This window comes from Hyperoodon ampullatus, assembly GCF_949752795.1.
Source record: "Hyperoodon ampullatus genome assembly, chromosome: 7".
In the NCBI taxonomy this organism is placed as follows: domain Eukaryota; kingdom Metazoa; phylum Chordata; class Mammalia; order Artiodactyla; family Ziphiidae; genus Hyperoodon; species Hyperoodon ampullatus.
In genome coordinates, this window is record NC_136920.1 from 59,089,278 (window position 1) to 59,113,585 (window position 24,308).

A 24,308-nucleotide genomic window follows, 5' to 3' on the forward strand; every position below is an offset into this window, starting at 1 on the left:
TATGACTATGCATTGCATGATGTGATTTATTTACTCATAACCTTATTGTTGGACATGTAGGTTACTTTCCATTTTCGGATATTATAATACTGTGATAAGCATCTTTGTAAATTTTGGTCTGTATTTTTTGTTAGCTTTATTCAGATAAAAATTTAGGAATACAGTAATTGGGATAAAGGTATACTATTTTTAAGGCTCTTGCTACATACTGTCAAGTTGTTCTAGTTCATTGCAGGGACTCAATAAATAAAATATTTGTTAAAGGAAATAATAAATACTACCCCAAAAGACTGTACCTAGTCATGCTTTCAACAGGAAGGAATGAGTACCTGTAACCCTCATACTGCCTTTCATATTTGACCCTATAAGCACCCTCTGTCCTTATTTGTTCATAGTTAGGGCTTTATTCTCTTGTTAGTTTCAGATTTAGTTGCTTTGTCTGTTTTCAGGTCACATAAAATCAGGTCTTTGCTCCTTCTCTCTCAAAGAAGAGACACTGATTTTCTCCTCATTTGGTCATGTTCCTTCTTGACCCTTCCATCATTCGTTGGTAGTATCTTCTGACTCAGCGGTCTCTTCCTGTAACCACAGAGTATGGAAAAACTTGACCAGTCTCATAGGTAATGTTTAAAATATGGAAAGAGAGTAAGCCCTAGTAGAAGAAAATCTAGTACTAGTTTCTGAGAGACCAAAGGGGATTCTTGTTTCTGTCCTAGCTAAGTGATCTTAACCTTTACTCATTCTGGGACTGTTTCTTATCTGTGAGATAGACCTACAAGAATACTTTCCCTATTTACCACATAGGCTTGGTTGGATTAATCAGTTCTTGGTGTGATTAATCAATTCAAAATACATTCTTTTTTTTTTTTAAGGAATGAATCCGTGTTGATTTTTATTTCTACACTTATTTACTGGACAGAAAAAAATCATCTCTGTTGATTCATTTTATACAAGTTAACTCCTAATTTTTTTTTCACAATACATTCTTATTGAATGGCTGCTGTGTGAAGATTGTATGATAAATTCAGAGAGGTGTTCCTCTTGTCACAGAACTGTGATATCTTCAGTTCATGCATTCAACTAGTCATCCATTATTTATTCAGCTGGTCAGCAGATGTTTATTGAGGTTTTATGCTAAATATTAATGGGGAGGAAGACAGCAGATAAGTTGTAATTCAGTGTTGGTAGTAACAACAACAGCAACTAACAGTTAATGATTGCCTACTATGTGCCGGGCACTATTCTAAGCCCTTTACCTATATTAATTCATTTAATTGTCACAATAAACTTTTAAGGTACATGCATAATTACTGTTCTATACAAATTATGATAAGGTACAAAGGAGAATGTAAAAATAGTTAACCATTTAGTGAATGCCCACATGAGCCAAATATTCTATAGATAGTTTACGTACATTTTCTTTTATCCTCACCACAACTCTGCAGGTTTAGGTATTATCATTTTACACCTGAGAAAGTAGAGTCTCAGGAAGATTAAGAAATGTGTTAAGTTCATACAGTGTGTAAGAGGTAGAGTTGGAATTGAACCCACTTTTAGTCCAGTTCCAAAGCCTTGGTTCTTAAGATTTTATTGGTTCAAGGCAGGAGGGTAGGTAAAGCTCTCTAGGCTAAGGAATTATGGGTTCAAAGATATCAGAGTCCATTGCCTTTTAAGAGAATTGGAGGTAAACTGAAAGCTACTTTCTTAAAATTGTGAGATTGTGCCTTCCATTTCCCCATATATCCCCACCTTTCCAGGACAGGCTAAGTAATCCTCTCATACCAGTGTGAGCATGTAGGTAGTTTTTTTTTTTTTTGCGGTACGCAGGCCTCTCACTGTCGTGGCCTCTCCCGTTGCGGAGCACAGGCTCCGGACACGCAGGCTCAGCGGCCATGGCTCACGGGCCCAGCCGCTCCACGGCATGTGGGATCTTCCCGGACCGGGGCACGAACCCGTGTCCCCTGCATCGGCAGGCGGACTCTCAACCACTGCGCCACCAGGGAAGCCCATGTAGGTAGTTTTTAAGTACTGTACTTGTGGCTCTTGCTGTTTGTTGATGGCACATGCCAGTTCTGAATGCTTTAGCCAAGTGCCTAACAACTGAAAATATTATATTCATTCAGGACAGCTGCACCATGTAACCAGATGGGATTTTAAATTGACATGTTCATATTTTTTAAAGCTAATTAAAAAATGTCAATTTGCAACCTGATGTTGCCATGTTAGAATTAAATTTTTTTTCTCTCCAATAAAGAATAGGCAGTGTTTTGTTAAACTCCTGTTAAATTGTTCACACTTGTTGCACACTGCACAGATGTGCTCAGCTGGCTGAAGTGGTTTTCCAACATTGTGTGCAGTGAAAAAGAGAAAAATGTACAGTTTTAGTCTGAAGTCCAGAATAGCTATTGAATAAAAAGAGTGAGTAATTTTTTAGAGTTTATGTAACTGACTTTAATAGTTGCTTTTGTAGTTGTGCTATATAATTGAATCATGGTGTTACAGCTTTGGGTGGCATAGACTAATGGAGAGAGACCCATTTAAAATAGGTTGTGTTTAAAACTATTTGCATCAGATGGGCCCTGTCTCATCACTTTTTTTTTTTTTTTTCCATTTTTGAAAAAAAATTGTGGTAAAATATACTGTCTCTTCACTTCTTGCCGCAACTTCCTGACTGGTCTCCCTGCTTCTGTCTCACCTCCCCCAAATCATCCTCCGTACTGCTGCTCTGTGAGCTTTAATGTAGCTTTCACTCCTCTTTCCTGCTTTAAAACTTTCGGAGGTTTCCCATAGCTTTGAGGATAAAATTCAAAAAGCTTTGAGGATAAAATTCAAACTCCTTAGTTTAGCTTGCAGATCTTTTTCATGATTCGGCCTCTGCTTGCCTCATTAGCCTCAAATTGTCTTTCTCATGTTGTTCCAACCAACCTGAACTACTAGACATTTACTGTCAAGTCAAATTCCTATACCTTCATCAATGACGTTGTCTCTATTTGTGACATCCTCTCGCTCTTTCTTCTTCTCCCAACCTTTTAATTTCCTTTCAAGATGTAGCTTGGGTTCATTTCTAAGCAGCCTCCCTTGTGGTTCCCCCACCCTTTGCCACATTACACCACTGGATTCTGAGCCTGTCCTTTGTGTTCTTCATAGTTTCTGGTATTTCCCCTTATCATAGAGCACTTAGCACTTTGTATTATTCCAATTTAAATTTCTATCTGCCTAAACTAGAACTTATTTATTTCTCTTTCTTTAGCCCCTAGCCCTTATAGATGTTCAGAAAATGTGCCAAATGACTAGTTTTTAATATAAAGAGCATACTTTATATTTTTTATATAGAGAGGATATATTAATTTGAGTCCCAAAAGTGTGATAAATTTTGAACAGTGTCTCTCTGTTTTTACTTCTGCCGAGTTGTAAGATTGTTCCAGTATTTGAAAGAAATTCCTTTTAAAATCAACTGCAGTTTAATAACATGCCAAACTTGAAACAAGAAATAAGCTTCTTCTTCATCAAGTCTTACATTAAATAGTGGAGCCTTGGTTTGGGGAGAGGGACTGAACAAAGGCTTTCTGATTACCTCTAGCTATCGTGGTTCCTACCTCTTTCCACAAGTTGGGATGTTGGTGGGTAATTATACTGATTCTAGCCTATAAGGAACATTGAACTTACAGAGCAGAGACTCTGGTGGTCTGTGATAACACGAAAGGTGGGACAAGCTCCCTGTTACCCAGTGTCATTCCTAAGAGACATTTACTGGGAATTTAGTAAGTGCTAGGTGCTGCGATACAGAAATGAATTAGGCATAGCTCCTGCCAAACTGCCCGCTAGACTGTGTTCCTCAGAAAACATACACAATCTAGACACAGCCCTGTCCAATTGAACTTTCTGCAGTGATGGAAATATTCTATATCTGTGTTGTCCAGTGTGGTAGTCACCAGCCATATGTGGCTGTTGAGTGCTTGAAATATAGCTAGTGAGGCTGAGGAACTGAATTTTAAATTTTATTTAGTTTTAGTTAACATAAATTTGAATTTAAGAAGGTACGTGTGGCTACTGTATGGGAAAGCAAACATCCAGAAGGACAAATCGGTAGGTAGACAGACATGTAACTAAGGAAGTATAATTAAGTATATGTAATAGGTGCTATGATAGAAATATATCTAGGGTTCGGTCAGATAATATCTGGGGTAAAGTGGAACCCAAAGGAAGAAGTGGATTAGTCAATTCTGGCAGTGGGGAGAGGGATTTAAGAAAAGTTTCATAGCTTTATGAGTCTTAAAAGATGAATGGGTATACCTGATTGTCACATGCTAGCTTAAACAGTTACTGCTGTCTTAGAGCATTCACAGGTTACTAGTTTTCCAAGAATCAAGACATAGTAAGACATAGTTACTCTTGAAACCTCGCTGTACACAGTGTAATCTTATCTTTGATTCAAAAACAAATTTGGAGATAGGAACTTGTAAAAGTTTGGAGATAGATCATTATTATTAGAGCACTTATTGTATAAAATTGATGAGAAAGCTGGTAAATTGGTAATCCCTTTATTATATAATAATATAATAACTTATATTAGTTGGTACTTGTACTTTAAAATGGAAAAAAATGTTCAATTTTTACATGAACAAGCAGCATTTACTAGAGATAGGCTAGTTTTCTAGCCACTGGCAATAGAGTAACACAGGTATGTTCTTGCTATTATGAGAGTTACTGGTCGGAGGAGCACACCATACATACCTTTGTATTTTTTTTAATTAATTTTTTTTTTTGGCTGTGTAGGATCTTAGTTGCAGCACACAGGATCTTCATTGAGGCATGTGGGATCTTTTGTTGTGGTGTGCAGGCATCTCTCTAGTTGTGGCATGCGGGTTTTCTCTCTCTAGTTGTGGCACACGGGCTCCAGGGCACGTGAGCTCTGTAGTTGTGGCGCGTGGGTTCCAGAGTGCGTGGGCTCTGTAGTTTGCGGCACGTGGGCTCTCTAGTTGAGGCACACGAGCTCAGTAGTTGTGGCGCGCGGGCTTAATTGCCCCATGGCATGTGGGATCTTCATTCCCTGACCAGGGATCGAACCTGCATCCCCTGCATTGTAAGGTGGATTCTTTACCACTGGACCACTAGGGAAATCCTTGTATTGATCTATGTGTGGATATATGCCCTCTATGTAAAGATAACAACATGGCATTGTTGAATATGGGATGAGAGCTATGGATAGTACTACCTTAAGTCAGGAAAGGAGATGAGCACTATGGTCTGGGACAATTATAACAGATTTTGTAAAAATGGATGGGACCTGAGTTGTTTCATGAAAGGTGAATTGAACTTAGGTAAACCAAATTTTGGTGGTGATGAGTCTCATGGGAACTGCAGCAACAAAGGTGCTGAAGCAGGTTTTCAGGGCATAGTTAAGGGGAAGAGGGCTTCATGTTTGGCAGGTGCTCAGAGTTCTTGAAAAGGTGTATCTGGAAAGAAAGGCAAGAGCCAGTTTACAAAAGGACCTTACATGCTAATTAAGGTGTATAGAGTTTATTCTGAAGGTAGTGGGGAGCTGCTGGTAGGTTTTATTAGGGATTTGCTGTCATTTTGTTTTTTTCCAGAAGTAGTTGTGGGTTATCTAGAACTCTTGGGGAGATGGACTGCAGATGCACCATACTTTTGTGTGTGTGGGTATTTATGAGGAATGATGGATTGCATCAGGCTTGCTTATAGGAACCCTCCTTGTGTAGTACTAGTACACTGGAAAAGATGGATAAGCTCTTTCTTTTAATCCGACTTTATTCATTTACGCAATTATTTATATATTCAAATATGAGTGCTTCTCTGTGCCAGGTTCTGTGCCTGGGGATCTAGATGTAAGTTATAATTTCTGCCCTCAAGGAGCTCATAATCACATTTTCTTGAGTTTTTGTTTGATAAATCAGGGGCACCTGACCCATCCTGAGGACTAGGGATGAGGGCCCCAGTGGGTGGTGCTGACCATCCATTTTAGATATTCCCTAGTTCCCACGACATGGCGGTGACTCCTTTTCCTCCTCAGTAGATGCTTATTTCTCCTCTCACTTTGCCAGCCAGAGAATTCTTGCTTCCCCTGCAGCCTGCTGCCTGGCTAGAACACTGTGGCTTTTTCTATTTCTGTCACTTTATGTTAATTAAGCTAATTGTGGCTTAAAAAAATTTTCCACCTGCGTATGTGTCTGTTTGTCTAAGGGAGAATAGAGGAGAGGAAGTAGTCTCTATGCAAGTTTCTGAGCAAAAAGAGCTCTACTGCAAGCATCCCAGCTGCTAGGTGAGCCAGAAGTGCTCCCAAGATATCCCAGGATTATGAACGTCCTTGTGAGGACCAAGACAAAACCAGTTAATAAGATAGCTAAGAAAAACAAAGTGTAAACTTAAAAAAATTGCTATTTGTTTGGAATAAGCCAACAAACCAGACATTTCAAGCATGAAGGAAAAAAGGAATAAAGCTAACATTTATTGAGGAGCAGCCCCTGATCTAAGTGCTTTGCATGTAATTCCTACATCAACTCTTTTTTTAAAAAATTTTATTTATTGATTGATTGATTGATTGGCTGCATTAGGTCTTCATTGTGGTGCACGGGCTTCTCATTGTGGTGGCTTCTCGTGGAGCACGGGCTCTAGAGCACGCAGGCTTCAGTAGATGCGGCATGTGGGCTCAGTAGTTGTGGCTCGTGGGCTCTAGAGTGCAGGCTCAGTAGTTGTGGCTCATGGGCTTAGTTGCTCCGCGGCATGTGGGATCTTCCCGGACCAGGGCTCGAACCCATGTCCCCTGCATTGGCAGGCGGATTCTTAACCACTGCGCCACCAGGGAAGCCCCCCCCCCACCCCACATCAACTCTTGAAGATAGGTAATATTTCTTGCTGATGAGGAAATTAAAGTTTAGAGAGGTGAAATAGAAGGTCTGAGTTTGAATCCTGGCTCCTTTACTTCTTTCCCTTTGCTTTTTAGCTGTGAGATCTTTGCAAGTTACTTAACTGCCTGATTCTCACTTTACTTGGTGGTTAAAAAAAAAAAAAAAAGGAAGGGTGGCAGCCAAAAATAAGTCAAAGGATTCTTTTTTAGGATTGAATGAAAAACCTCCTGTGAAAAAATCTAATTCAGAAACATAGTAGGTGCTTAGTTAAGTTTGGTTGAATGTGAACCTCTTGACACTTTCTTTAATCAGTGATTCCTTTTAAGGAACAAATTAAAATTCCTAGAAGGACTAAGATGTTTTTACAAAGAAACATGGAGAATTAAATGCAGTCTAGGGTTTAATAAATACAGCTAACAGGTATATTTATTATTTGGTGTATTATGTTTATTTGATAGAAGCAACAGGAGAGAAAGGAACTCATGTGCTGAGGAGGCTTCACTGACCTTCCTTGAATAATAAGGTCTGATTATGCAGAAAGTTAGAAAGTTAGTTCCACGTACCCTCTCTTCCATCATCAAGCTCCTCCTTAGGTCCCCGTTCATGCTGTTGGCACTTTAGTTCGGCTTATTGTGCTGCTTTTTTTTTTCTTTTTTAAAGTTTCTGCTTTTCAGATAAATAAGCATTGACACACAAGTCATAACTATGAGGTATGAGGGAATAAAGAACTTAAGTAGAAACAAAGGATATTTGCTTAGTGTTGGGCATGGAGTTAAGTTATAGCATCCATTTGTAGGATGGGGATACAGAGTGTGATGTTTGTTCTGCAGAGCCTTGGGCTAAAGGGGACAGTCCTTTGCCCAGAGCAAATATGAAAACTACTCAAAAGTACAAAATGCCACAAAGTAGGATGGTGGCACTTTGAATCTGACAGTATTGGAGGGCAGTATTGAAATTGGGATCCTGGAGTCTCGGGCAGAGGGGGTCTTAGTAGATTGTGTGTGTGTGTGTTTCCTGCCTGTGATGATCTAGAACTGTCATTATTTTGCTTTTTCTTTTATGGGCTGCATTGGGGCATGGTTCCGAAGGGAGTGACTGTGGAGCCAGCTACATTTAATTATGTACTTTTTTTACAAGGATGCTCTTGATGTTTCCACAATGCTTTTAATCTGCTATATTGGTTGTATAGTATGTCTGCTTCTAATGTGGTTCTGTTCAGTTGAAAGCTTAGGTCGTCAGGACTAGCCTGAGTAGTTATCTTTGTCAACTTCTATCTGCAATATTTAATATAGTATTTTATGCTGTAGTATAGTGGTTGAGGGCCTGGGCTATAGAGTCAGACTGCCTGAGTTTGAATTCAGTCTGAGTTAACTAGCTATGTGATCTTGAGCAAGTGGGTTGGCCTTACTAGGCTCAGCTTTCTCATTTGTGAAAGAGAGGTCTAATAGTTGGGGTTATGGTCAGGGTTAAGTGAAATAATGTGCTCGCTCATAGTAAACACTCATAAACATTAGCTCTTATTATAATTTTACTTGAAGTAACATTACCACATATGCCTAGCTTATTTATTTATTCATAAATAAACAAACAAATAAATTGTGGCTCATAAAATTTACCTTTTTTTAACTATACAGTTCAGTGATATTAAGCGCATTAATACTCTTGTGCAACCTTCCCACCATCCATCTCCAGAACTCTCTTCATCTTGCAAAAGTAAAACTCTACACCCATTGAACAACCACCCCCCATTGTCCCCTCCCCTAACTACTGGCAACCACCATTCTACTTCCTGTCCCTGTGATTCTGACTACTCGAAGTACCTCGTATAAGTGGAAGCATACAGTATTTGTCTTTTGTGACTGGCTTATTTCACTTAGCATAATGTCCTCAAGGTTCATCCATGTTGTAGCATATGACAGAATTTCCTTCCTTTTTAAGCCTGAATAATTGTATATATACACCAGATTTTGCTTATCCCTTCACTTTTAAGGGATACTTAGGTTGCTTACACATTTTAGCTATTGTGAATAATGCTGCTATGAACATAGGTGTACAAACATCTCTTTGAGACCCTGCTTTTAGTTTTTTTTTGAGTATATACCCAGAAATGGAACTGCTAGATCATATGGTTATTCTTTGTTTAATTTTTTGAGGAAACACTATAGTGTTTTCCACAGCAGCAATACCATTTTACATTCCCACCAATGGTGCACAAGGATTCCAATTTCTCCACATCCTCATCAACACTTGTTATTTTCTTTCTTTCTTTCTTTCTTTTTTTTTTTTTTTGGTAATAGCCATCCTAATGAGTGTGAAGTGGTATCTCATTGTGGTTTTGATTTGTGTTTCTTTAATGATTAGTGATATTGAGCATCATTTCAGTGCTTATTGAGCATTTGTATATCTTCTTTGGAGAAATGTCTGTTCAGGTCCTTTGCCCATTTTTGAATCAGGTTTTTGTTGTTGTTATTGTGAGTTTTAGGAGTTATCTATATATTCTGGATATTAATCCCTTATCAATATATGATTTGCAAATATTTTCTTCCATTCTATGGGTTGCCTTTTTACTCTGTTGATAATGTCTTTTGATGCACAGCAGCTTACTTTTTAATATATATGCAGGTTTTCTTAAATTTTACTTTTATTTTTTATAAATTTATTTATTTATTTTTGGCTGCGTTGGGTCTTCGTTGCTGCATGCAGGCTTTCTCTAGTTGCGGCGAGCGGGGGCTACTCTTCGTTGTGGTGCGTGTGCTTCTCATTGTAGTGTCTTCTCGTTGCAGAGCATAGGCTATAGGTGCGCGGGCTTCAGTAATTGTGGCAGCCGGGCTCAGTAGTTGTGGCTCACGGGCTCTAGAGCGCAGGCTCAGTAGTTGATGGCGCACGGGCTTAGTTGCTCCGTGGCACGTGGAATCTTCCCGGACCAGGGTTCGAACCCTTATCGCCTGCATTGGCAGGCAGATTCTTAACCCCTGTGCCACCAGGGAAGCCCCTTAAATTTTCCTTTTAAGTTAACAATAGAGTTGACCTTTCTGTGTCAGAATTTAGTAATGCTTAGATTTGTGTAATCACTATCATAGTCAAGGTACAGAATAGTTCCATCACCCCAAAAAACTTCCTTGTCACAGCCTAGCTTTTTAGTAAGTGCTTTTGGTGGTATCATTAAGATGTCTTGTTTCAGGAATTACCAAGATCAGTTACAAACCTGTCCGAAGTGTGTATGGTTCTTGATTGGTTTGCTGGGGAATGCTGTGGACTTTTTTTGTCTTTCTCTCTTTCTTTTTTTCCCCCACATAGGTGACCTTGGGAATCAGATCCAGCCAACTCTCTTTTCATGTAGCATAGCACTGCTGACCCAGTAGTTAAACGCAGGGATATTGGATTTTGTGTTATACAGTTTTTTTTGTTTTTGTTTTTGTTTTTTTTTGCGGTACGCAGGCCTCTCACTGTTGTGGCCTCTCCCATTGCGGAGCACAGGCTCCGGACGCGCAGGCTCAGCGACCATGGCTCATGGGCCCAGCCGCTCCGCGGCATGTGGGATCTTCCCGGACCGGGGCACGAACCAGTGTCCCCTGCATCGGCAGGCAGACTCCCAACCACTGTGCCACCAGGGAAGCCCTGTTATACAGTTTTGATCATCATTCTGTTAATCTGTGATTATAAATCTGTGTTCTTATGATCTCTTAGTTCTTAGTACTTACTTTTATGAGTAAGTGCTACAGCTAGGTCTTAATTATGCTTACCAGCAAGAAGTTGGGGATGAGCGGTGAGAAAGAGCCCTAAATTTGGAGACAGTGAATGCAGGACCAACTCCTGGCTCTGATAATTTACTGTAGGTCTGAAATCATTTATTTATTTGGCCGCACCATGCGACATGTGGGATCTTAGTTCCCCGACCAGGGATTGAACCTGTGCCCTCTGCATTGGGAGTGTGGAGTCTTCACCACTGGACCATCAGGGAAGTCCCTGAATCATTTAACTTTTATGAGCTATGGATTTCTTACCTGCAAAATGGATGAGTTGATAACTCCTGTCTCACAGCCTTTTTGGTTGTATTGAGTAAAATAAAGCAAGAGTTATCTAGCCTTCAATAAATGTTAACTTTTCTTTTTCCTTAAAAAATTTTTTTGTTTACTGTTTTACAAAAACTATTTTAATTTTTAGAAATTCCATATATTTGGCAACCACAGCCAAGGCCAGTCTCATCTGTGCTTGGCTTTTATAAGCTCTTATTTTATCTCCTAATGCCAAGGACCTGTTCAAAGTCTGTCTGAAGATGAGCTCTGGTGAACAATTTGATAGCTGCTGCTGTGAGATGAAATCCTACCCTGAATAAATGTTAATTTGAATGTGAATGGTAAGAATGTTGATAAATGGAACCTGAAATAAACCCCAGATTACATTTTTAATTTTTTTTTTACTAACAGCTTTATTGAGCTATAATCCACGTACCATACAATTTGCCCATTTAAAGCGTACACTTCAGTGCTTTTTTATTCACAGAATTGTGCAGCCTTTGTCACAATCAATTTTAGAACATTTTCATTACCCCAAAAAGAAACATGTACCCTTTAGCAGCCACCCATACTTCTCCCATCTCCACCAGCCCTAGGCAACCAGTAATCTATCTTCTTTTTTTAAAAAAAATAAATTTGTTTATTTATTTATTCCACCCCATACTTCTCCTATCTCCACCAGCCCTAGGCAACCAGTAATCTATCTTCTTTTTTTAAAAAATAAATTTCCTTCTTTCCTTCTTTCTTTTCCTTCTTTTCTTTCTTTTCTTTCTTTTCTTTCTTGTGTTGGGTCTTTGTTGCTGCACACAGGCTCTCTCTAGTTGCGGCGAGTGGGGGCTATTCTTCGTTGTGGTGCGTGGGCTTCTCATTGCGGTGGCTTCTCTTGTTGTGGAGCATGGGTTCTGGGCACACGGGCTTCAGCAGTTGTGTCACATGGGCTCAGTAGTTGTGGCTTGCGGGATTTAGAGCGCAGGCTCAGTAGTTGTGGTGCACGGGCTTAGTTGCTCCATGGCATGTGGGATCTTCCTGGACCAGGGTTCAAACCCGTGTCCCCTGCATCGGCAGAGGGATTCTTAACCACTGTGCCACCAGGGAAGTCCACTAATCTATCTTCTACAGTAGGTTTGCCTATTCTGGATATTTCATATAAAAGTTATCATACAGTAGTTGGCTTTTTATGACCAGACTTCTTTCATTTAGTATAATGTTTTCAAGGTTCATCCATGTTGTAGCATGTATCAATACTTCATTCCTTTTTACTGCAAAATATTCTATTGTATGGATATACCACATTTATTTATCTATTCATCAGTTAATAGACATTTGGGTAGTTTCTGCTTTTTAGCTATTATGAATAATGCTGCTGTGAACATTTGTATATGAAGTTTTTGTGTGGGTATTTGTTATATGTTTTCATTTCCCTTAGGTAGAGGAAATGAATTCTAGGAGTGAAATTGCTGGATCACATGGTAACTTTATGTTTAACCCTTTGAGGAACTTAAGACTGTTTTCTGAAGTGGCTGCACCATTTTATTCCCCCCAGCAGTGTATGAGGGTTCCGGTTTCTCCACATCCTCTTCACCACTTGTCTTTTTTATTTTGGTCATCCTAGTGAATGTGAATTGAATGGTATTTCACTGTGATTTGGTTTGTATTTCCTTGATGGCTAATGATGCTGAGTATCTTTTCATGTGTTTATTATCCATCTTATTACTATTTTTATGTACCTCTCTATGTTTTACTACCTAGCTAGGTAGTATCCTTCTTTAATAAGATGGTGCTCTGTACCTAAAGGTGCTTATTAATACTTACTGATTTGTTAGCTGATTATAAGAGGATCCCAGAAGAAGAAAAATATGGCTTCATTTTACCATTCTCTCCTTTTTTAATTACTTCTACATTATCACTAGTTGAATTGAAAGTTCTCAGAGAGGATATCCAGAATTGAGAGATTTTCATTTGAAAATAGTATTTAGTCTGTTTAGGGGAAGACTAGATTGAGGACATAAGATATTAATTACAAAATAATTAATGGCTAAATTGATTACTGGAATGGATTATAGAGCACATACAATCTTGGCACTGGGGATATAGCAGTGAATAAATGAAAGTCCCTGATTTCAATGGCACTCTAGTGGGCAGAGATATGAAAAATTAGGCAATGTATGGGGAAAGGGAGTTATTGAAAAGGAGTCTGTTTTACTTTTATTATTTTATTTTATTTTTGGCTGCGCCGCACAGCTTGCAGGATCTTAGTTCCCCAACCAGGATTGAACCTGGGCCTCTGGCAATAAGAGTGCCAAGTCCTAACCACTGAACCACCAGGGAATTCCCAGGAGGGGTCTTTTTTAGATATGATTGGTTGACCTAGGCCTTTTTGGTGAGGTGAAATTTGAGAAGAGATGTTATGAAATAAAGGAACACGTCATATTAATAGTCTGAGGGAAGAGTGCTTTAGGCAGAGAGAACTGTAAGCATTAAATCCCTGAGGTGGGGTTGTGCTCAGTTTATCAGTGAACAACAAGGAGGGAAAGAATGTTCCTGCTGTTCACATTAAGGAGTCCAAGGCTTGCATATTCTTGGTCTTTGCTTTTGGCCACTTCAGAGTGGTTCCCAAACAACATGAATGTTGGTGTTAAAATTTAATTTTACTGCAGTGTGGCTGAAGTGTAATGAGCAAAGAGGACAGTGGTAGTGGGTAAGATCAGATAGGTAGAATGGATCCAGATTACATGGTGTCTTGTAGCCCATGGTAATAACCTTTATTTTATTCTGGTTGAGATGAGAAACTATTGCAGGATTTCGAACAGAGTAGAGTGACATGCTCTAATTGAATTTAAAAGGATCATTTTGGCTTCTGAGGAGAGAGGGATAGGGGATGGATAGGGCAAGGGCAGAAGCAGGGGAATCAGATAGGAAGCTGTAACAAGAGTTAGGGAATGAGATAAAGGAAGCTTGAGACAGTGTGGTAGCAGTAGAAGTGGTAAGGAATTGTTGGAATCAGGATATGTTTTGAAAGTAGAGCTGACAGAATTTGCTGATAGATTGAGGATTATGAGATTAAGAAAATAGTCAATGGAAGGTTTTTGACTTGAGTGACTATAAGATTGGAGTTGCTGTTTACAGAGATAGGAAAGACTGGCAGGTGCAGGTTTGTAGTGGGGGGGTCAAGTGTTTGATTTTAGACATATTACATTTCAGATGGCTGTAAGACAACCAAAAGGAGACGTTGGGTAGGCAGTTGGATACACAAGTCTGGAATTCAGAGAAGTCCAGGTCGGAAATGGAAATCATTAGTATATGTAAAGTCATGGAGTAGATGTGATCACCCAAGAAATGTGTATAGATAGAGCAGAGAAGAGATCTGACATTTGAGCTCTGGACACGCTGACCTAGGTGGTGGTGGGGCGGGGGTGGGGTTGAGATGATCAAAGGATCAGCCAGTGAAGTACAAGAAGAATCAAGAGAAAGTGGAGTACCAGAGGTCAACTAGTTTGTGGGGGTAATGGCAGGTGTCCCAGCTTGGTTGCCTGGAGACCTAGAGTCTAATTATTGTTCGGTTCTAAATAACTGTGGGACATTGACAGTTCACTTACCTTTTTGGGCCTTAGAGTGATCTCTAAAGTGAAAGCCTTGACTAGATTGCCTCTAAACTTTTTCTCATTGTCATAATTTCTCATCATATATTTATATAACATATTATAGTTTGCATAAAACATTTTCATGTGTTTATTGGATTTAATTATCATAATAGATCTATGGGCCTTATTTTTTAATACCCACTTTACAGATAAAATTAAAGAAGTTTAGAGACTTGTCCAAAGTCACACAGTCATACTCAGTTAGAGACTTGAACCCACATCTGCCTGATTGCAAAGCCTGTGCTCCTTATGCTATGTAACAAGTACTTTTTTTTTTTTTTTTTCCGGTACGCGGGCCTCTCACTGTTGTGGCCTCTCCCGTTGCGGAGCACAGGCCCTGGACGCGCAGGCTCAGCGACCATGGCTCACGGGCTCAGCCGCTCCGCGGCATGTGGGATCCTCCCGGACCGGGGCACGAACCCGTGTCCCCTGCATCGGCAGGCGGACTCTCAACCACTGCGCCACCAGGGAAGCCCTGTAACAAGTACTTTTTTACACTAATATTCTAGAGCTCTGTGATTTTGATCACAGAATTCACTCATTGATTCACTGAATATTTGTTGAGCACCTGCAATGTACTAGTCACTGTTCTAAGCACAGGGGATACAGTTGTGACCAAGAAAAAGTCCTTGTCCTCAAAAATCTTTCATTCTAGGGGCTTCCCTGGTGGCGCAGTGGTTGAGAGTCTGCCTGCCGATGCAGGGGACACGGGTTCGTGCCCCGGTCTGGGAAGATCCCACATGCCACGGAGCGGCTGGGCCCGTGACCTATGGCCGCTGAGCCTGTGCGTCCGGAGCCTGTGCTCCACCACGGGAGAGGCCACAGCAGTGAGAGGCCCGCATACTGCAAAAAAAAAACAAAACACCAAAAACCTTTCATTCTAGTGGGAGAGACTGACAGTAAACAAACAAATAAACTAATAAATAATACAATGTTAGTGTCATAATAAAAAAATAAAGTAAGGGAACAGTATATGTTGGGGGGATGATCGAGAAAAGCTTCTCTGAAGAGATGGCATTTGAGTAGAGTCCTGAATAATCTAAAGTAGGAAACATTGAGAAGATGTGAAGATAGAGGAAATAGCAAGCAGAAAGGTCCAGAGGTAGGAATCTGCTAGCTGTGTTTGAGGAACCGCAAGAAGGCCATTATTGGTTGGACAGGAGGTTGACAAACAATGCATAGAGCTTTGGAATCATTTAGCCCTGGGGGGGGTCATTTCTGACTCCTGTCACTTAATTTGCTGTGTGACTGGGCAGAATACCTGAGTTTTAATTTCCTTATATACAAAATGGAGATAAAAGAAAGGCTGTCTTGAGAATTAAAAGAGACAATATATGTATAACACCTAGAATGTTGCCTGGCACATTACTTTATTAAATATATGTTTACTGCACATCTACTATTATCAGCTGTGTCATTAGACACTCATTCCACTATCATCTGGTAAATTCAGTTCGTTTTTCTCTGTTTTTTCAAGTTGTTCTAGTCAGCAGATCTTAAGGTTCTATTCTTGTGCCTGGGCTCTGCTAGGCATTCTCCCTGAACTCACCTTTGTATTGAAAAATCAAGGAAGAAAGTGAAAAGAAAATGATTTAGAAGTTGATGAGTAGGTACAAAAGTAAGGGCTTGGGATTCTGGTAATTGCAGCCTCTGATATATTCATTTATTATGGAAAGAAACTGCCTGTGCATTTCTGTCATCTTTCCTCATCACTGAATGCTAGTTCTACTCCAGCACTTCCCAACCAGGCTTCCTGCTGACCCAAACCTGCTTGCCTTAGGAAAATCAGATAGGAGCCAAGTCCTCCATCCTTATAAGACCATCTGTTTTCAGAGCCACAGCTGCTACCCTTACAATTGCAACCCAACACAACTGGAATGATTTATTCATCTCCAGGTAACATTTGTGCACCAGGCTTCCAGCAAACTATAGTATCAGCTTTACACTTAATGAAGCATCCAGCACAGGTGGGGAGCTGTACTGTAAAGGATGCTTCTGGCTTACGAATGGCTGATGGACAGGTAGAGGTAAGCTGTTAGTCCTGAACGTGTGGCCAGGGAGAGTAGAGTAAACACTGGGCAGTAAAGGGAGCATTTCTTGTCCAGTAAAGAGTCTTGATTGTATATACAATATTCCTGGAATTTCAAGATAACTTAACTCATCTTTAAGTTAAATGTTGTACTGCTGTTGAGTTAGGTGAGAAAATTAAAATCCAGAAAGGGGAAGAGACTTAATTTAAGCTGCATTCCAGTTTGGCACAGTTAAGTCTAGAACTCAGGTATTCCATTTCCCAGCCCATTGTTTACCTCCACATGTTTCATTGTGCAGTGAAAAACTTTAAAGCAAATATGAGATGGCATTATTATTTTTTTGCTCAGTTTATAACTTTCTGATACTGTGAACAAATCACAACTTTTGTCCCTTAATAACTAAATGACCAAGTTGCTAATTTTTTTGAACCTCTCTTCTTATATATAAAATGAGGATAATTAACACTTGTTCTGAATTATTTTATGGATTAAGCAAGGTAAAGTATACAAAAGCTGTTTAGGTTATTTTTATTAATCAGCAGATACTAAACAAATGCTAATTTGTCTTTTTCAGTTCACTTGAGCAGACACTGGTTAAACATCTACTTTGTGCCAGCTCAGTTTCTAGACTCTTTACTTACATTATCTTTTTTTTTTTTTTAAATAAATTTATTTATTTATGTTTGGCTGCGTGGGGTCTTCTTTGCTGAGCGCAGGCTTTCTCTAGCTGCGGCAAGCGGGGTCTACTTTTCGTTGTGGAGCACGGGCTTCTCATTGCAGTGGCTTCTCTTGTTATGGAGAACGTGCTCTAGGCGTGTGGGCTTCAGTAGGCGTGCGGGCTTCAGTAGTTGTGGCACGTGGGCTCAGTAGCTGTGGCTTGAGGGCTCTAGAGTGTAGTTGTGGCGCACGGGCCTAGTTTCTGTGTGGCATGTGGGATCCTCCCAGACCAGGGCTTGGACCCTTGTCCCCTGCATTGGCAGACAGATTCTTAACCACTGCTCCACCAGGGAAGTCCCACATTATCTTATTTAACCTTTAGTTTCCTTTCTTTCTCCCCTTATTATATTTAGGATCTAATTGATACAATAGTACTCTTTTTCCATAACAAAATACTTCTATAGTGAAATCTCCATAACTGAGCACAGTTGTTGCAAACAAGTGATTCTTGCTTTTAGGAAAAATCTATAGTGTTAGTGTGAACCTGTGATGATGTCTGTGGACCAGTGCAGCTAGAGCTAGTCTATGAGTCTTGGCTTTTGCCCCTCCTACAAGGTGCTTTGGGGACCCTGTGTTTAGAGGGCAAGTCATAACTGTGACAGCACTCTTTGTCACCTCAGAGAAAGTTTCTCTTTCGGAATGCTTGGTTTTAGTGAATTGCTTCCTTTTCCACCTTAGGTTTTAGGCTCTTTGACAAGCCATCTGCTTCTCAAATCCAATTTCCCTTTACCACCAAGGGCTTGTAGACAGTAGTTCAGATGGAGAACAAAAGCTTTCTCCAGTTCCTGGTGGTTCTGTAAGAGTGGGAAGGCCTCAGGGAGAGGTTGCATCTGCTTAATGGAATTCATTTGTGATGTGTGCCTGACTAGGCAGTATTTTACCAGGCACTCTGCTGGGGCTGGCTGAGGAGACGAGATTTAGAAATGGAGATCTGTCAACATGAGTTTTGGCTATTTCTGTACTTGCCAGTATCAGCTAGGGCTCCAAAGAGCTTGTTGGAATCGATGTTGCTGCTGCTGCTTATTTTCTTTTTCCTTTTCCTTTTCTTCTTCTCGTCTTTTCTTTTTTCTTTTCTGTCTTTTTGCTACCTGTGTCTATTGTCCAAGTTTTCCATTTGCACCTGGTTCTTCTGTTTGGTTGTTTTTCTAGGTTGTTGATCTGTTCAGTGAGTGGCTCAGTATAATGCAATTCAACGACTAAGTGGAGATTTAGTAATGACTAAAATAAGGTACAGGGAAACCTAGTGTGAGGTGTAGTAGAAAAACATTGGTAAACCCATAGACATGTGGCTTCAAATCTCAGCTTTGCCTTATACCTGCTCTGTGATCTTGGGTAAATCATTTGTTCTCTTTGAGATATAGTTTCTTCATCTCTAAAAATGGGAATATAAATATCTGCTTTATTCAAGGTTGTGGTGAGGATTAAATGAGAGATTAAATGAGAGAAACGAGGAAAGAATCAAGCATTAAGTTGGTGCTTGTTAAATATTCCTTTCCATCTTTCCTCCCATCTCCTTAAGGGAGTGTACATGGGAAAATCAGACATGTATACAAATGAGTGTGTATGAGTGTGTGTGTGTTCTCATGTATCTATGTGTTAGTTTAATATAGCTCTGAGAAATGGCAGAAAATTGCCCTAGTCATTGGGAATTGGGAGGTGAGGGCTTGGGAATTGGGAGGTGAGGGCTTGGGGTTGATGCATATCTTCCTTAAAACCAGGCTGAGAGACATACTCTGATACAAGGTAACATAACACAATCTTTGTGCCTTTAAAGAAGACCTTAGAGGAGAAAAAGAAAGAACCTGTTGGTGGAGGCCTTAGGATGCTGCTTTCCTCAGGGGGATCATTAGAGTGTCTCTGGTAGCTACTGGTCTCTTAGAGGTAGAATAATCTGCTTCACAGTAAGCTGAGCGTTTGTAAGCATGAGAGTTGCCTTTTAGGAACAGTTAGTACATAGCTTGAAAGGTTGTAGCCACCAACCTTCCCTTTCCCACCCCCCAAATCTGTTATATCATCATCAGAATGATCTTTTCCTAGATTCAAATCTTATCGTCTTAATTTGCTGTTAAAACTCTTCATTGGCTCCAAGTTGCCTTCAGGTTAGAGTCTAAATTCCTTGTATAACATACAAGGTCTTCCTTGATCTGATTTCTGCTCATATCCTACTGCTCTTGCCTGTACTCTAGTGACACTGCATTATTTGCAGCTTTTTAACCTCTCCATCCTCATGTATGTTGTGGCCCATGATAGTCTTTCTGCTGTGCTGTACTCTTTCCTATTCTTCTGTTTTACTTGACAATCTCTACCTTTCTTTAAAACTCTTCTCAACTACTGTGTTTTCTGTGAAGTCTTCCCTGACTTCTGAAGGTGAGGTGCCATGGGATGAGAGACGTCCCTTCTCTAGGTTCATCTAGAATTTTGTACATACAAATGTCTAACTACATGTAGCATCAGTGATTAGTAGGCACAGTGATGTCTCTTAATGCTTTTATGACCCATTGGTTTCTTTTAGTGCCTTCATTGGGACACTCAATCCATCCTTATGTAGATCTATACACAACAGATATCTTTAGAATTAGAAAAATAAATGCAGATACAATATAGCTCCTTGCTAGACTTAGCAAACTCTATTTTATTATATGCCTCTTACCCCTGATGAAGTGAATAGCCATCAGTAAAATGAACCATTAAGTTTGGAGGAGCTATTTATTATCAGGTTGATGGCATAAGTCCATCTGATCTGATTTTTTTTTTTTTTTTGGCCATGCTGCACGGCTTGCGGGATCTTAGTTCCCTGACCAGGGATCAAACCCAGGCCCCCTGCAGTAGAAGTGCAGAGTCCTAACCACTGGACCGCCAGGGAATTCCCTGATCTGATATATTTTTTAAATGGACTATTGTATATTTTATTTTATTTTTCTTGATTGCTCCACCTTTTTATTTTATTTTAATTTTTTTAACATCTTTATTGGAGTATAATTGCTATACAATGCTGTGTTAGTTTCTGCTTTATAACAAAGTGAATCAGCTGTACATATACATATATCCCTATATCTCCTCCCTCTTGCATCTTCCTCCCACCCTCCCTATCCCACCCCTCTAGGTGGTCACAAAGCACCGAGCTGATCTCCCTGTGCTATGTGGCTGCTTCCCACTAGCTGTCTGTTTTACATTTGGTAGTATATATAAGTCCATGCCACTCTCTCACTTCATCCCAGCTTACCCTTCCCCCTCCCTGTGTCCTCAAGTCCATTCCGTATGTCTGCATCTTTATTCCTGTCCTGCCCCTAGGTTCTTCAGAACCTTTTTTTTTTTTAGATTCCATATATATGTGTTAACATACGGTATTTATTTTTCTCTTTCTGACTTACTTCACTCTGTATGACAGTCTCTAGGTCCATCCACCTCACTACAAATAACTCAACTTCATTTCTTTTTATGGCTGAGTAATATTCCATTGTATATATGTGCCACTTCTTCTTTATCCATTCATCTGTCGATGGACACTTAGGTTGCTTCCATGTCCTGGCTATTGTAAATAGAGCTACAATGAACGTTGTGGTACATGACTCTTTTTGAATTATGGTTTTCTCAGGGTATATACCCAGTAGTGGGATTGCTGGGTCGTATGGTAGTTCTATTTTTAGTTTTTTAAAGAACCTCCATACTGTTCTCCATAGTGGCTGTATCAATTTACATTCCCACCAACAGAGCAAGAGGGTTCCCTTTTCTCCACACCCTCTCCAGCATTTATTGTTTGTAGATTTTTTGATGATGGCCATTCTGACTGGTGTGAGGTGTTACCTCATTGTAGTTTTGATTTGCATTTCTCTAATGATTAATGATGTTGAACATTCTTTCATGTGTTTGTTGGCAATCTGTATATCTTCTTTGTAGAAATGTCTATTTAGGTCTTCTGCTCATTTTTGGATTGGGATGTTTGTTTTTTTGATATTGAGCTGTATGAGCTGCTTGTAAATTTTGGAGATTAATCCTTTGTCAGTTGCTTTGTTTGCAAATATTTTCTCCCATTCTCAGGGTTGTCTTTTCATCTTGTTTATGGTTTCCTTTGCTGTGCAAAAGCTTTTAAGTTTCATCAGGTCCCATTTGTTTATATTTGTTTTTGTTTCCATTTCTCTAGGAGGTGGGTCAAAAAGGATCTTGCTGTGTTTTATGTCATAGAGTGTTCTGCCTATGTTTTCCTCTAAGAGTTTTATAGTGTCTGGCCTTACATTTAGGTCTTTAATCCATTTTGAGTTTATTTTTGTGTATGGTGTTAGGGAGTGTTCTGATTTTGTTCTTTTACATGTAGCTGTCCAGTTTTCCCAGCATGACTTATTGAAGAGGCTGTCTTTTCTCCATTGTATATTCTTGCCTCCTTTATCAAAAATAAGGTGACCATATGTGCGTGGGTTTATCTCTGGGCTTTCTGTCCTGTTCCATTCCTGATCTGATTTTTTAATCATTGGTAAACTTTGGCCAAGATAAGAATAATTATCATACTTATGCTTTCTTTCAAATAACTTTTCACTTGCATCCTCAAATTTCTTCTAATATTAATAGGATCTGAATTCTGCTTTTCATGCTGGAGTTATCCCCAGATGTCTGGTAATCCTTGATTGTTTGTATTTTAAAATGGGATACTAAAAAGCTGATTGGAAATTTTAAATACTTGGGTGGAGCTTACTGATTATGGACCTCAACTATAATGGTGATCTGCCTGGGCTATTTGTGGGGCAACTGCAATGTCAGTATCTTTAGATCTTTTTACTAGGGCTGGTCAGATTCTCTTGAAGGATCTTCTGGTCTCCTTCCTAGAGGTTATAGGCCTGGCTGCCAGTGGTCTGGAAGCTGGGGGGCGGGGGGCGCTGCAGGGGAAGGTGTGGGGAGGCCCTCAGTGTTCAGTTCACTTAACACTATTATTTTCAGTATAGTAACCCTGCCCTCAACTGTGGTGCTCCCACATTATGAGTTTATTAGATATGTTTTTAAAGGAAGAGTGAGGCCCCAGGGACTCTACTGGTAGTAAAGTGTGAAGAATTAGAGGCAGTTATTTTGGTTTTGAAGATGCTTTTTTTACTTACTTCCTAGTTCTCTGTGTGTTCCAGAAAGACAAGGTTAATTCCTAAGATGAAAATTCAGTGCAATAAGGAATAGTCCTCATTTGATCCTTATGGTAGCCCAGTGGGACAGGTAATATTTTTTCCTATTCCCCCCGCCCAGGGAAATTGAAGCTCACTGAGATTAAATGACTTGTCCAAGGTCACTTGGCAAAATAAAGAGTGGCAGAGCTAGGACTCATTCTCTTCCTTTGACTCCAAATCCTACTCTCTGATTGCAGTGCATGATACTTCCTCCCTCAATATGAATGGGCTGCCAAAAGAGAAAATATGCCAGCCACATGGGTATTAGACAGCAGTAGTTTGAACTGTTAGTAAACAGCCAAGTCCTCTTCCCTGGGAAGATTTCAGCTGATTAGAGTTCTCAGTCTATTTTTCCAATTTATGTAAAGGAGGAGGATAAAGAACTGTTGTGTTCGGACTTGCAACAAACTTTAATTCCTTTAGTGGAAGCACTAAAGATACACAGTTGCATTGCCAGTTTGGCACAAGGAAGTACTTAAGCTCTCAAGTAGAAATAACTGAGTTTCTAGTACAGCTTAAATGTTCTGGACTCCAGGAGGGATTCATCATGAATCCGGGGAAAGTTAAGGCTCTAAGATCCATTCATTCTTGGGCTTGAAGGCTGAGTTTGTCTACACAGTTCATTAGAATAATTCTGTATACCTTTTTGAGCTCCTGCTTACTAGGAGCAATATAGACACTGGGAAATATCTTGCTTAGGAATCTCATGGTCCAGTTGGGAAGGGACACACAAACAAATAATTACATTATTTGTAAGAAATTAAGTGTAAGAAAGTACTATAATTGAGAGATATACAACAAGTGCTGAACAGGGGATGATTCATTCTGCCCAGATCAAGGGTACAGGGAATGACTGGAGAAAACTTTACAGTGAAAATGATGATTGATATGTGCTTTGCAAGAAGGGTCAGATATTTAGATAGATAGGAAATGAAGGGCATTGTAGGCAGAGGGAACAGTATGTGCAAAATCCCAGAAAGATGAAAGAGATTGTTGTTTTGAGGGAAGCAGTGGGCAGCTTGATTCAGCTAGAACTAGAGAGTAAGGTAAACCAGGCCTCTTCTCTGGTCTAGGGCTCCAGGGTCCCTTCCTATCATGCTATGCCAGCATCTGCTCACCATAGGTGTATCCTTCCTAATATGCAAGTGTTCTCTGAAGCAGCCTGCATCTCCTCTCTATTCTTGCTTGCCTTTCTTCAGAGCTTATTTAGTATAATTACGTCTCTTCTCCAAACTCCTGTTGCCCTTTGAAAGCCAGTGCAATTCCCTCCTAAGTTAATACCGACAAGTGTTCATCCATAATTTGTTTCTGTGTCGCTTTCTATTCTAGAAGGATTTTCCATTAGTGATATTTCTGATTATGCCCAGAGTGGAGGTTTATTGTTTGGTTACTTGCACTTCTTGAGCCTTGGTTATAGATTTATTTTCAAGTTAACCTTCTATTCAGCTCAGGAATCCTTCAGCTTAGAGAGTAAAGTGTGGTAAAATGAGACCACCTAGGAAGCATCTCTTACTAGCTTCGAAGAGCTAGTAATTTCTTTTTGTCTTGGTGTTTGTCACCCCTCCCTAGAACTTCCTCTTTTTTTAGTGTCTGTCTTCCCGTCTAGATAGTGGACCATCTGAGAGCAGGGATTTATTATAGTTCATCTCTTGTGTTTTCAACAGCCAACATAGAGCCTGGACACAGAAGAAGTGTTTGATACATGTTTATTATTTATTGAGAGTCAGGATATAGGAGTTCTAGTTTCAGTTCAACAAGTGTGTGACCTTGAGCATATTACTTTCAATCTTTGAAACTGTAGTTTTCTTATCTGTAAAATACGGAGGCTGGACTCTGTTGGCAGTATCATAGCATTTATCCTACTTATAGCAGTCAGGGTCCGGTTGAAGTGATA

General features: G+C 39.8%; 1 protein-coding gene across 1 annotated transcript in view; it reads left to right on the forward strand.

Moving 5' to 3' along the window:
- Positions 1–16,472: 16,472 nt before the first annotated feature.
- FAM168A (family with sequence similarity 168 member A) overlaps positions 16,473–24,308 on the forward strand; it is a gene marked incomplete at both ends in the record, with an annotated part of 134,940 nt that continues 127,104 nt past the window's right edge. Inside the window, one exon of the mRNA XM_079708735.1 lies at positions 16,473–16,550. Coding sequence (XP_079564861.1) covers positions 16,473–16,550 — 78 coding nt within the window. The remainder of the gene's footprint in view (positions 16,551–24,308) is intronic.